Source organism: Mesoplodon densirostris, chromosome 12, assembly GCF_025265405.1.
Source record: "Mesoplodon densirostris isolate mMesDen1 chromosome 12, mMesDen1 primary haplotype, whole genome shotgun sequence".
NCBI lineage: Eukaryota > Metazoa > Chordata > Mammalia > Artiodactyla > Ziphiidae > Mesoplodon > Mesoplodon densirostris.
The window spans coordinates 8,978,814-8,990,970 of record NC_082672.1 but is presented as its reverse complement, the minus strand read 5'-3'; the positions used below and the strand labels follow the sequence as shown (position 1 = coordinate 8,990,970).

General features: G+C 43.1%; 1 protein-coding gene across 2 annotated transcripts; it reads right to left on the bottom strand.

The window, feature by feature from the left end:
- Positions 1 to 2,402: 2,402 nt before the first annotated feature.
- On the bottom strand, positions 2,403 to 10,831 carry TAGAP (T cell activation RhoGTPase activating protein). 2 transcript variants are annotated; one of them, XM_060114891.1, is made up of 10 exons: positions 10,758 to 10,831; positions 10,011 to 10,091; positions 9,870 to 9,923; positions 9,490 to 9,556; positions 8,058 to 8,224; positions 7,208 to 7,369; positions 6,617 to 6,726; positions 5,046 to 5,241; positions 4,348 to 4,462; positions 2,403 to 3,674 (listed from the first exon to the last, which is right to left on the bottom strand). In XM_060114891.1, exons 2-10 carry the CDS (start codon positions 10,035 to 10,037, stop codon positions 2,404 to 2,406), a joined length of 2,169 nt encoding a protein of 722 aa, XP_059970874.1. In that variant the 5' UTR covers positions 10,038 to 10,091; positions 10,758 to 10,831; the 3' UTR covers position 2,403. The 2 variants fall into 2 exon arrangements, with proteins under 2 accessions (XP_059970874.1, XP_059970873.1); XM_060114890.1 differs by lacking the exon at positions 10,758 to 10,831 and having other exon boundaries at positions 2,403 to 2,643; positions 2,683 to 3,674; positions 10,011 to 10,037.
- Between the last annotated feature and the right edge of the window lie 1,326 nt (positions 10,832 to 12,157).

The following is a 12,157-nucleotide window of genomic DNA, read 5'->3' as shown; positions in this document are numbered from 1 at the left end:
GCATCGTTTTTAAATCTCACCCAAATCTCACTGCAAGGGCGGGCCCTCTGTCGACACCTTGATTTCAGTTCTAGGCTCTAGAACTGTGAGATTGGACACTTCTGTTGTTTAAGCTACTCGTCTGTGGTACTTTGTTATGACAACCCGACTACCATGCTTGGGAACGGGGTTGGGTTCTCCTATTTTAAAAAGCTAGTGGAGGCTTTCCTGGTGGCACAGTGGTTGAGAGTCCGCCTGCCGATGCAGGGGACACAGGTTCGTGCCCCGGTCCGGGAAGGTCCCACGTGCCACGGAGTGGCTGGGCCCGTGAGCCATGGCCGCTGAGCCTGCGCGTCCGGAGCCTGTGCTCTGCAACGGGAGAGGCCACAACAGTGAGAGGCCTGCGTACCACAAAAAAAAAAAAAAAAAAAAAAAAAAAAATGGCTAGTGGACTCCGTGGTTAAAGTGGGAATACCACCACACTGTGAAGTATTTGAAATCATCACCATACCTTTTCTTCCACTGTTCAAATATAGTAGCTTCTTGACTACAAGAAGCTCATAAATGTTCGTCAACAAACTGGACTACTTACTTGCAATAGAAGACTTACCGTCTCACTCCTACTTTGGTAAAATAAGGAAATGGGGGTAGAGTTTTTGTGATCTGGGTTGGGTCACGTGGAGGTCAGGTCAGTGGTAACGTGGAATAGATGGGAGGCTCCCTAGCTTATCGTGTTAGTCATGTATTGATGAGAACTCTCTGATTCTTGATGAGAAGTTGCTAAAAAGATGATGGAGGATATTTTTCTTTCAGTCCTGAAATACTTCGTGCAGCACCCAGCCTGATAGGTGCTAAAGACGGTAACTATCACTATTAGTGTCCAATTCTGGAAAAGGATCGCTTTTCTTAAGTCAGTGGGCAGAAGGGGAGTGTCTGCCCCTTGAAATTTATGTCTTATCCGTGGTGCTTAATAAAGTATTTAAATGATATTAATGGGTCTGAACATGATGCCTTGAGCAATCTGGGTTAGAACACTTTAAACTTTATACCACATTGCTAATAAATCACTTCTCAAAAGATTAGGTCTTCAGCATCTGGTAGCTAGCCAACACAAAAATACTTCTTTAACAAATCAAAAACATGCAGTGTTTTATGAAAGAAATTGATAGAGTAAGGAAAATCAAATCCAGTATCTCCAGGATATCTTAATCATTGAGCATGAAAGTTCTAATATATGACATTTTACCACTATGTTTGCTAACAATCAAGAAAACTGAGCATAGTAAAAACAAGGTTTTTAAAAGTACTGAAAACTTTAATTCACTAAAACCAGGAAATATTATATTTGTATACTAAATTTTCTGGCCTCTGAGTGACCGTTTGTCAAAAACTTGGCTTAAAGAGGGTTTTGCAAATTTCTGGAGAACAGGGATTGTCTCTTTTTCTTAAACATGAGCACATCTTGCCCTGCCTGTCAGTCTAGGATAATGAATATATATTTCAGTAAATGCTTGTTGAATGAACCAATGTGTGAATGATTTTCTTGGTGGGTTTCTATGAACTGAGGGAGAAGAGGCAACATATCAGTAAAGAATGAACATTTTTACTTTGAAATAAGGAAGGCAGTTTATTGTAGTGAGATTATACTGAAGTTTTACATATGCCCGCCAATGCATATAAAGTAATTCCCTCCACACTATTGAAGAAGACACCATTGAACTACAAAGAAACTCAAAGTGCTAGAAATCAGTTAATGATGCATAATGTCATGCATTTTCACTAACTTACCTAAATTGAAAATTAGATGATTAGAGGACATATTGAAGTATTTTTCATACATTTTAACAACAACTTTTTCTTTTACTGGAGCTTGCAGTGCCTTTGATAACTCCAAACAGTGACAACTCTATTCCTTGCTGTTTCTTTCATCTTACTATGGTGACTAGTTATCACAAAGCTGCTTACTAGAGGAAACTTCTAACAGAGACTTAAACATTTTCCCCTAAATGGAGTTTGTAGAAAATATGAAAATTGGCACACTGTTTGAGGCAACATAAAAAAAGAAAAGATTATTTTTAAACCCTAACCACTAGAAAAATTCCCCAGGAGGCAGAGAACAGCCATGCAGTTCAGCGCAAGTTCACAAACAAATATATACACGTATCGACGTAGACCTCTTTGCACCCAGCGCCTTGTCTAGAATGCATTTTATACATTTGCTACATGTTGCACAAATGCAGGGGCGCAGACACTGCCTGAGTGCCGTTGAGGAGCTGGGTAGCTGTCCTCTCTGAGAAGGTATCTACACAACTTTCCAAAGGAGCTTATTCACGACTTTTTGGAAAACAGTCTAAGAGCAGCTCTTTACACAGCCTTGTGTGTACAGAGGTGCCACGCGCTGTGTCTGGGTGACGGGTCCACCTCCTAGATGTAGGATTCCTTAGCAAATCGGAACTGATCAGCATCAAAGACGGGCTGACTACACCGCCGGGCCAGGAGGGCCTGCTGGTTCTTCTGTTGAGACTCAGACACAGTTCTCGGCCGAGGCAACTCAGGCCTCCTGGTGACAGTCACCTGTCCGGTCATGTCTATAGAAGCACAGGCAGTCCTGCTCCGCTTCCAGCTCTCAATCCTGGGCCACAGTCGGGGCCCATCCAGTGACTCCTGACTGCATGTATTTCTTGAGTCCCCTCCATGGTGGACAGGGAGAGGCGGCGGTAGCCGGGCGTCCAGGCTCAGCATCCTGGCCCTCATGCTGCCAACTGTTTGGCTCCCGTAGGTGGCGAGCTCCAAGGCCTGGTGCCGAATGGCCTCCTCGTAGGAGGGGGGGCCGCCAGGGCTCCTCTGATCCACCGGCTGGAACGCGTTCTCCACCAAGAGGGAGTGGGCCCCCGAGGTAAAGTCCACAGCTGCTTGGCCGTGGGTGTCAGGCAAGTTTTCTTGGACGATTCGGCCGGCAAGCTGGCTTTCTTTTTTAAGACCTTTCTTTACTTGGTCTCTGGCGCAGCCCTTGGATTTCACAGCCACAGCAGAGCTGCGGGTTTTGGTTAACACTTTTTGGTGAGAGGCAAAGGAGAATGACATGGAGTGTTTTTTTATTTCTCTGTCGGGCTTACTTTTCTCAGTCTTTGTGAAAGACTGATGTCTGGTGAAGAAGTTTCTTTTGGGACTGGAAGGAGAAGCCAGGGCTGAGCTGTCGGAGAGCACATCCAGGGAGCCACTGGAGCCGGCTTTGGGGGCCAGTGTGCACGCTGACACCAAACCCTGAGCCAGGCTCCGCACCCTCGTGTCTCGCGGCCCCTGGGTTTTGCCTTCCGCTGCAGTAAACACCTCCTCTGGAAATGGGTCCTCAGCTTCCTCACTTGCAAAACGAGGGGCCGCCTGGGCCGCGGTGAAGTCATCTTCACTTCGCGTGAGTTTCGGGTTTGCTTTCCTGCCCTCAAGGCACTCCTGCGACGATGCTGCTGTGCTGGGGTCCGAGTACCTCCTGTCTGGTTGCCCGAGGGAGCCTTTCAGTCTGGGCGCACTGCTGAGGACAGGCTCCCAAGGGTGCAGCGGGCCTCTGGGCTCCAGGCTGGCAGCCGGGTCCGAGGACCCTGGGGGCCACCTGCTCAGGGACCCCACAGCGCTGGGCTCCGCGTCGGGGTCGGGGTCGTTGCTGTCATAGGCCGAGTCGTTCTGCAGGGTCGACACGTCTGGGGGAAGTTAAGGGACAGTTGAGCTTTTCTTCAGTTACGTTTAGAAATAAACCTAAGTACTGTTCACCTACTTATTTCAAGTCTGGCGCCAGGGAATTTGGTGATGCTAATTTGAGGCTTGGCATGAAAGAAACTGGCCACATTAAAATTCTATTTCTTTCCATATCTACTATTTTGAGGTGGAGAAGATAAGTAGGAAAATGAAGCGAGAGAGGGAGGAAATGAGAAAGGAGAGAAAACAGCATTCCACTGAAACTTTATTGATCTTAAATTGAAAACTGATCCTTTGATGGCTCTTTGGACTGGCTCCATCCCCATTTGAACAGACCCATATTCCACTGTGTGGAAACAGAAGTTTCTTACGCCAGCTCTCTAGCTACAAGTGACTTAGTAAAATGAGCAGTTCTTCATGATTTAGAAGAGGAAGGGGAAGGTTCCAGGCTGAAGCTGAATGAGTGTCTGCAGCCCGAGGAGACAGTGCAGGAAAACTCGAGAGAGAAGTTTCCGTGTTTAATGACTTCCCTACAGACTGGAGTCTACTCGGATTTGGTGATGTGTGAAGGTAACTTCTGCTTCAGATACCAGGGATGCTTTACATGACTGGTCTGGACTGGTAGCTGGCCATGAACTTGACCCCAGAGTCAGAATCAGTTGAGAGCCCCTTCCGCACCTGAACTGTCAGTGTGTTCCAGGGAGTCATCAGAAGCAATTCTGGAATGCCCTGGCATGTTCTCCCCAAATATTTCAAAGCAGTTATCGATGAGGAATTCCACCAGTGTCTTAACCTGTGAGGAAAAGTTAACAGGTTGTCAGCTTAACGAGATCTTTATTTATTTTTAAAGGAAGGGTGGTTAAGAATGGGGACATAGCGGGGGTCAGCAGTTAGGGAGGTGCCAAAATGGTCATGAGAAATCTTTATGTGTCTGAAAGGAGCATCCGGAAAATTGGTAACAATCACCTATATGAAAATTATTTTTGAGACATGCATTTTTAATTTGTGAACTTAAAAAAATCTATTACATTAAAGTAACAAAAATTTTCATTTAAGGAGTTTCCCAAATTGGTAGCTGAACTGACAGAGTGTGTTGCACGAAAGAGAGAAAAGTGAAAGGGCCTTTCCATCCTGGGACACAGTCATGTAAAGATGGGTATTGATTGTCCTCTGTCTCGTAGGATGATAGAGGACGCAGGCCTAACTTTACTCAGTTTCATCCAATGTACACACCCAAGAGAATGGAACTATGACCAAAGCATTTGCCTTTCGTATTTTCACCGTGATCTTGACTGAGTCAGAGAAATTCACGGGCATTTTATTGCTTGGCTTTTGCAAACAGACAATGAGTTTCTCAGAAATAGACAGAAACAAACCTTATCATTCAGGTCTCTCCGGGCTTCGAATGACAGGTTTTGCTCATTCTCCGGGCTCAGCACATTGGGCCCGATGCAGATGGCGAGATTGCTGGCATCCATCCTGTTGACCTCAGAGTTCTTGCTGATGACGTGGAGCACGGAGACCAGGTGCTTGAGCAGCAGGTGGTTGGGCTGCGGGAGCTTCTCTGCAACCCTGGAACGGAGTTCAGGAAGGCTTGTTTTAGGGGAGGCTCATGGCCTGTCTAGCTTGAGGGTGGCAAGGTGAAAGTTTCTGCCTAACCCAGAGTTCATTTAAAATGAGGAAGGTTCATTTTCACAAGAGACATTGTGAAACATTCACTCAGACACTTCCAGTGGCAACTGACACGGAATGAATCAGTTAACCACAAGATCCTGAAGCCCTAAAAAACTGGCCTTTATGATCAGGACACCAATAACATGGCCCTTTATTCTTTAAATAGATCTTAAGTTGCGAAATATTAACTCCTGCAGTAAAATACAGAGTTTAATACATTTTGAAAATCATTTTGTTGAGGAACCATTTAGCCACGTCGAATGTCTTTCTGCTTCTAACACTGCAAGACTATTTTTTTTTAAAGAATACAGTCATTTGCCTTTTTTAAAACTGTGCTCATCAAATGAAGATGACACATTTTTATACCATTCTGAAGAATCTTTATGGAGATTAAATCAGTTTATAAGAGCATGTTCATAAAACTTGTGACATTTTAATGGCAACATTGGTACTACTACTAATAAATCAGAATTGTAACATAAGGATCGTTCATTTCTCATAAGAAGATATTTTTATGAAAGAGCTCTGTGTCTGTAAGCAGAAACTTATTGTGATCATCGTAGGGACAGACACACTAATGTCTTCAACTCAATAAATATTTCATTGACAATATTTAGCCATGTGAGACAATCATAATATATAGACAGACTTTCATAGGATTTGGCAAAAGCGCTGTTATTTTAACGTTAGTGTTTAAGATTTTCTAGTCTCTAACAGGTCACACTTCCATTTATATATGGAATTGTTTTTGCGGTGGTTGGAATTTGTTTTTATATAGTTTTCATTTTGGTTAATTATAAGAATATGAAATATGCTATGGAATTTTATGAACAAACAACCCCTTCCAGATTGTTTACTATGCTTTAAGGGATGTTTTGGGGGAGAATAGTTGCTTTGCACGACATCAGTGTGCAGGTTAAGGAGACCCCAGATTCCTACACCTGGCCGGTTACCCTGCTTTGAGGCTTTCATCTATGAGTTTGTTCCATACCTTCTTGAACTACTTATATTTTTAGACTCCCCACCTCTTGGGATTTGTGAGTACTGAAGTCCGCTTTCTATCTTTTGAAGAGGTGCTTCCTTTCATTTGGCTAAAACTACTTTTTAAAAATTTCCGGGGTACCTCTAGATTTGTATTCTGGGAGTGGATGAACAATTGCACTCGAAGTCCCTAAACATTGCAATATACGTAAACCACTCTGACAGTTATGTGAAGAATCAAAGGGAGGAGACCGTGCGGGCCTGGCCTCCGGGGACAAGGCTGGCAACTTACTGCTTCAGGGCCTCGATCCTGTCCTCCTCACTCTGCTTCTCCAGGGCACCCATCCACTCCTCAAACAGGTCGCAGGACAGGAGCTTCAGTGGGATACTTCTGAGGAAGTCCTGGAGGGTGGGAGCGGACCGTTCATGTTACACAACGTGCTGCCCTCATTTCAGCTCATTTGTCGAATCTCAGGGACTCTGTGCTCATCCCCTACATAGGCTGCGCCCTTTCCTTCCTGCGTTCATTAGCCTGGGGAAATCTCTCACCTGACTTGTCTCTCAGCAGCTTCCTAACAACAGGCGCAGTAAGGCCATCATCCAAGGGGCCACCAGACTTAGGGGAATGGACTCGGCCATGGGACAATCCAAGTGCTTTTCCTCAGAGAAATTTGGGGGGAGTTTAATGCATCACTTTCTGTTTGAATCTGGGATCGCAGAAACAGAGATGCTTATACAAATAAATAAAGGCTTACCTAAAAAAATTAAACTCTAAGATCAGTTTCCTTTGCTTTGTAGGGTAAAGAGCCCATATCTTATTTCCTGAGCGTCAATGTGTGAGAGCCCATCAGCAGGTCATTTGGCACCAATGCTGTGAACTCACCTTAAAGACCACCGCCAAGAGGTGCACGGGGAGACTTTTCAGATCCACCACGCCTCCGGAGTTGAGCTCTTCCTTGAGCTCTTTACGGGCTTTCTCGTTGGCTGCTTTCCTGAATATTCCTTCAGTGGAAGGGCCTTTAAGGCATAGTATAGTGAGAATATCCTAAAGGAAAGGGTATAGAAATAGGAAGTGGTTACCCTTGGTTTGAAGACACACTTCGCTTGCTACTAACACAGGAAAAATCTATGTTTTGGTAGGAGAAAAAGAATTAAAATAGTGGACATGAGCAGTAGCTAACTTTACCTGTTATGAAACATCCTCTCCATAAAAGTTAGTTCTCCAGGATACTAAGACAGTCTTAACAAGAGACTATTAATGCCAGTTTTGCCTTTCAGTCTGGTTGCTATGAACTGTCTCCCTCGGCCCTGCCATTTTTCTAAGAGGAGGTAAATTGTGAAAGCTGGAATTTGCACATTCTAAAACTATTTCAGGCCTCTCTCCTTTCAAGTCATTCCATATAACTTTGGATTTCTGATCATAAACTCTATAAATCTCTGTCTCTTGATTTCTCAGAAGCTACACATTTTCAGCATTCTTCTCTCCATGAAGTCAGAATGATGGAGGGACCATCAACCTGAGCTCAGTGGCAAATACAACTAATTTCTAGAATGCAAGCAGCCAGGTGGTCTCCTGACTGCATTCCTAAGTGGGAACACCATTTCCAAACTTGGAAAAAAACCCTAAAGATTGGCCCCAACAAGTTTAGCAGGAGAATGCCGTTCAGATTTCCCGAGGACTTTTCACAGCTGGCAGAAAACTGAAGTAGGTTCACGTGTGAATGTGAACCTACCTGAATGGGTCTGGGGAGTGTGTCATTGTCACTGCAGATAGCTGACAAGGGCTGATCAAACAGGGATGACTTCAATTCTGGCTCTGAAGCCCCAGAAAAATCTGATGAAGAAGAAAGCCTTCTCATGAGGAAGAGCCAGTTCAACACCTTCTTTCTCTTCTTAATTTCTACAGCCAAGAAAACAAAGAGAAATTAGATTAAAATATTGATAAGCAAGGATCCAGATAAGACAACGGATATTGTCATCTATGGTTTGCCGTGTGGGACAAATAATATTGAAAAACCGAGAAAGCAAAGGGTGTGAATCTTAATCTAGAAAAATCAACCTGAAAAACAACCACATTGTTACCAGGGCAGCCAGCCCCTAAACAGCAACACCAAGGTTCCTCAAAGGCTCCACCTTTCCTGTTTTTTACACTTTACCAGCTGTTTGCTACAGAAAATGAGCAAAACCTAAATAAGCAGATCATAAACAGCCATCTTAACATACTGACCTTAATAACCACGGTGGATATTTCTGATGTGAAATAGATTATTTTAATTTCTTCCTTTGACTAGTGAAGAAAATGAAACTTATAGGAAGAGGAAGTGACTTGCTGAAGACCATTTTGAAGGCTCTACACTGGGCGGGCCATTAAACCAACCTCTGTGGCCATGCTAACACCCACCACTAGAGGGAGCTACACCACGCAATCTGTCTACAGTCACCGGCAGGGTTTTCCCAGTGGATGCTTTAGGGAAGGGGGGGCACAAATTGCTGCCGGAAGGTTTGAACCTAGACCTTACCAAGATATTTTATCCTTGCAAAATCCTGAAGACGTGTGCAATGGGTGTAACGTCTAACAAGTTTCCTTCTTCCTCTGTTTTCTCCTTCTTTCTCATTTTTTTTTCTGATTTTAAAAGCTACATATTCTAAATGCATTGGCATATGTTTCTCTACTTTTTATACCATAAGTGGAGGAGGATGGATAGAGAACTGGCTTGTCCTCATAGTTCAGGAGAACTGGGTCAGGGTTACTTTATAATGCAATGAATTGTGGAAAAAACTGAGTGAACGGTGGGTTCTTTGGGATTTGAGATGAGTAACAATTGCTTCATGTGCTCCTAGAATCATTCTCCGTTAGAGGAGGGCGAAAATGGTACAGGCAACTGTGTATTTTTCACATGTATGCACACTTTCATTGTCAAAACATAAATGCCAGGAGATCTGTAACTCCATTAAAGCCCCTCTGGAGAGGTGGGGTGTTGGCTTAGGGAAGGTCTTTTCTATCAGAGCACTCGCTCTCCAGTGAGCTGGAGCCTTCCTGCCAGGCAAGTGTTAATGTTCTGTGGTCTTTCAAAGAACACTTTGAAAAAAAATTCTTAGTAAAGCACTGTGGTTTGGCAAACGAAGAACCTCTACATAAAAGATCAGTATGTTTTCAAAACTCACCAATTAGCTGGCAAAGACCGTCTTCGCCCTCACATGATGCCAGCAGAGGATGTTCCTTGATGTCACCCTAAAAATAGATTTATTTTAGTTTAAAATAATGACTGAAGAAATCTGCCCAGTCTTTCCCCACAAAATACATTCAACATTTTATTCATATCAAAAACTAGTCCAGAGTCCGTTAATTTTTTCTATCTTCCAGAATCAATGTTAATGTCCTGCTTATCATGATAGAAAATCTCAGTTAAAATTAGTCTTTAACTTACTACACTTATTATGTTGATTTTCTATCCTGATAACTAAACAATACAAATGATATTCAATTAAAATAAAGTTTTCCATCTCACAGTGCAGATAAAAAGTTTTAAACATTGCTTTCTTACCTCTGATCGACATTCAATTAATGTCTCCATATTACTGGCATTTAGTGTTTTTGACTAAAAGAGAAAACACTAAATTAGGTAAACCTCTTTGACTCTTGCCATGAGAAAGCATGAATGAATAAATGTAAGAAGGGCGCGTACAGCATGGCAGCTGCTTGTCAACTTCATTAGAGTTTGGACCGACTGTCCAGTGATGAACTTTGCTCCTGTGTGGCCTTGGCTCTGTATAAGAGAAATCATATGGCAAGAAGTTAGGAGGGGTACATGTAATGCATTGGCCAGTTTCAGTGCCACTCTGATTAAACACAAAGTTTGAAATTACTGGCTAGAAAAGTTTTCATTTAAAGTCAGTTATACCCCATTGTAAAGCAATTATCCTCCAATAAAGATGTTAAAAAAAAATAAAGTCAGTTATATGTTACCAGATGTCTTATGCTATTAAACACAACATCTGAACACACTTATTTCTAAATGTTTTAAACCTGATATCTTCATCATGCCAAACTTTGTTATTCATTTATTACATTCCCATCAGGAGATAACCTGACTAACAATTACAATAACAACTAACTCTTACTTGGAGAGCTCACTGTGTGTCAGGGCACTGTATTAAGTGCTTTGCACAGATTTTCTCATCTAACCGGAAAAGGACAAAATGTATTCCCAGGATGCTACTTATAGCAGACATAAAACAAAGATAACGTGTACAGAATTCCTATACCCCAAAAGTGCAGGCTTCACGTTAGAGCAAAGCCTTCTGTGTTTATTCTTTATAACACTATTTGTTGCATAGTCCACGGTGTCGCTGTTTTCTGTTGGATAAGATCTTAAAGCCCAGTGACCCGCTAGGCAGCTTACTGTCTTGCCGTGTTAATTTATGGTACTTACCCTCGGAGGGCCTCCACCCAGACTTCTTTTACCTCCCGTGAACTGTGGAAAACGGGAGAAACAGCATGACACTCTGCTCCAGCTAATCCACCGTCAGTGAGGAGACTGAACTGCTCTAACTTCACATGTCCTGTGTTATAAGGGAGAGGGGGCGGGCAGGTGGAAATTCAGAATATTACTGAGACCGGAAAGAGCATCACGGGCTGTCACCGGGACAGAGTCAGCCAGACGCTGGGGAGCTCTCACTTCCTCATTCCTTTTAGGGCAGCTCTGGTTCTTTTTTTTCTTCTTCTTCTTCCACTTCAAAGCAAGACATCTTTAAACTACTAAGAGTGGAAAAGATGACATACGGCCATAGGTGAAGGCTCTGATTAATGTCATAGGTGGGATGTGTGAATAAGAAATGGTGTTCTTCCGTACGTAAACATCATTGTATTTTCTAAAGTGGTAAATTTCAGGTGCCCTTTTTTTCGTATCCTGTTTGGGTGCTGTCTCCCCTCCCACCCACCATCTCCTCTGTTCACCAGTCACTGTACGTTGATAAGCACCCTCTAGGTGCGGGATGTTGTCCCTCTAAGAAAGCCAAGACACGCTGCCTCTTTTGAAAAATAGTCACCATCCAAAGTCAGGTCTGGAATTAGAAAGCGTCCACCAGAGCAGGCTGTCAACATATTAACCTCTTCTTTCCCTAACTCAATACTTAGGTCATAGTCAGATTAGATTAATTCTGTCATGGGAGGTACACAAAAAATTCCTTTGGTCAGACCATTCGAAAGTAGAAAGGAGATGGTGAATTTTATCTGTGGATCCTGCCTTCTGGATAAGAGAGAAAGGTGGTCTTTTCTATGGCTTAAGGCTGTATATGAAATGACTCAAGTTCCTTGACAATAGAATGGAGACATAAATTGTGACACATTCACACAGTGGAGTCTTACAGAGCCCTAAGAATGAATAGTGTATAGCTACATTCAACAATAGGGTTGGGTCTCACAAAATAATGTTGAGCGAAAGAGGCCAGACACAAAAGATTGCATCTTGCATGCAAAGCCCCCGAACAGCAAAAGTAATCTGTGCTATTAGAAGCCAGAATAGCGTTTCCCTAGGGCTGGATAGTGGTTCTGAGGGATCAGAGAGGGGCTTTGTCATGGTGCATCTCTTGGTCCAGGTGCTGCTAGTCTTAGGGGTACATTTCTGTATGTATGCTATTCTTCAACAAAAAGTTTACAAATACCTTGACTTAATTCATTATTAGCACCTGTAATTCTAAACCTCTTTTTATACTGATAGCGCTATTGTCTTTATACTGAAAGGAGGTCATGATTAGGCATATTTTGGGAAACTGAAGCACAGAGCTGTTAAAATTTGCCCGGTAACTCGGAGTCTCGGCGGGTGACCTCAGG

Coding starts and splice junctions, on each gene's coding strand:
- TAGAP (XM_060114891.1), bottom strand. CDS start 10,037: ATGAAGTTGACAAGCAGCTGCCATGCT. Junction 9,557..9,869: donor TAATTGAATGTCGATCAGAG/GTAAGAAAGCAA, acceptor ATCTATTTTTAG/GGTGACATCAAGGAACATCC. Junction 6,727..7,207: donor TCTTGGCGGTGGTCTTTAAG/GTGAGTTCACAG, acceptor CCCACCCTCCAG/GACTTCCTCAGAAGTATCCC.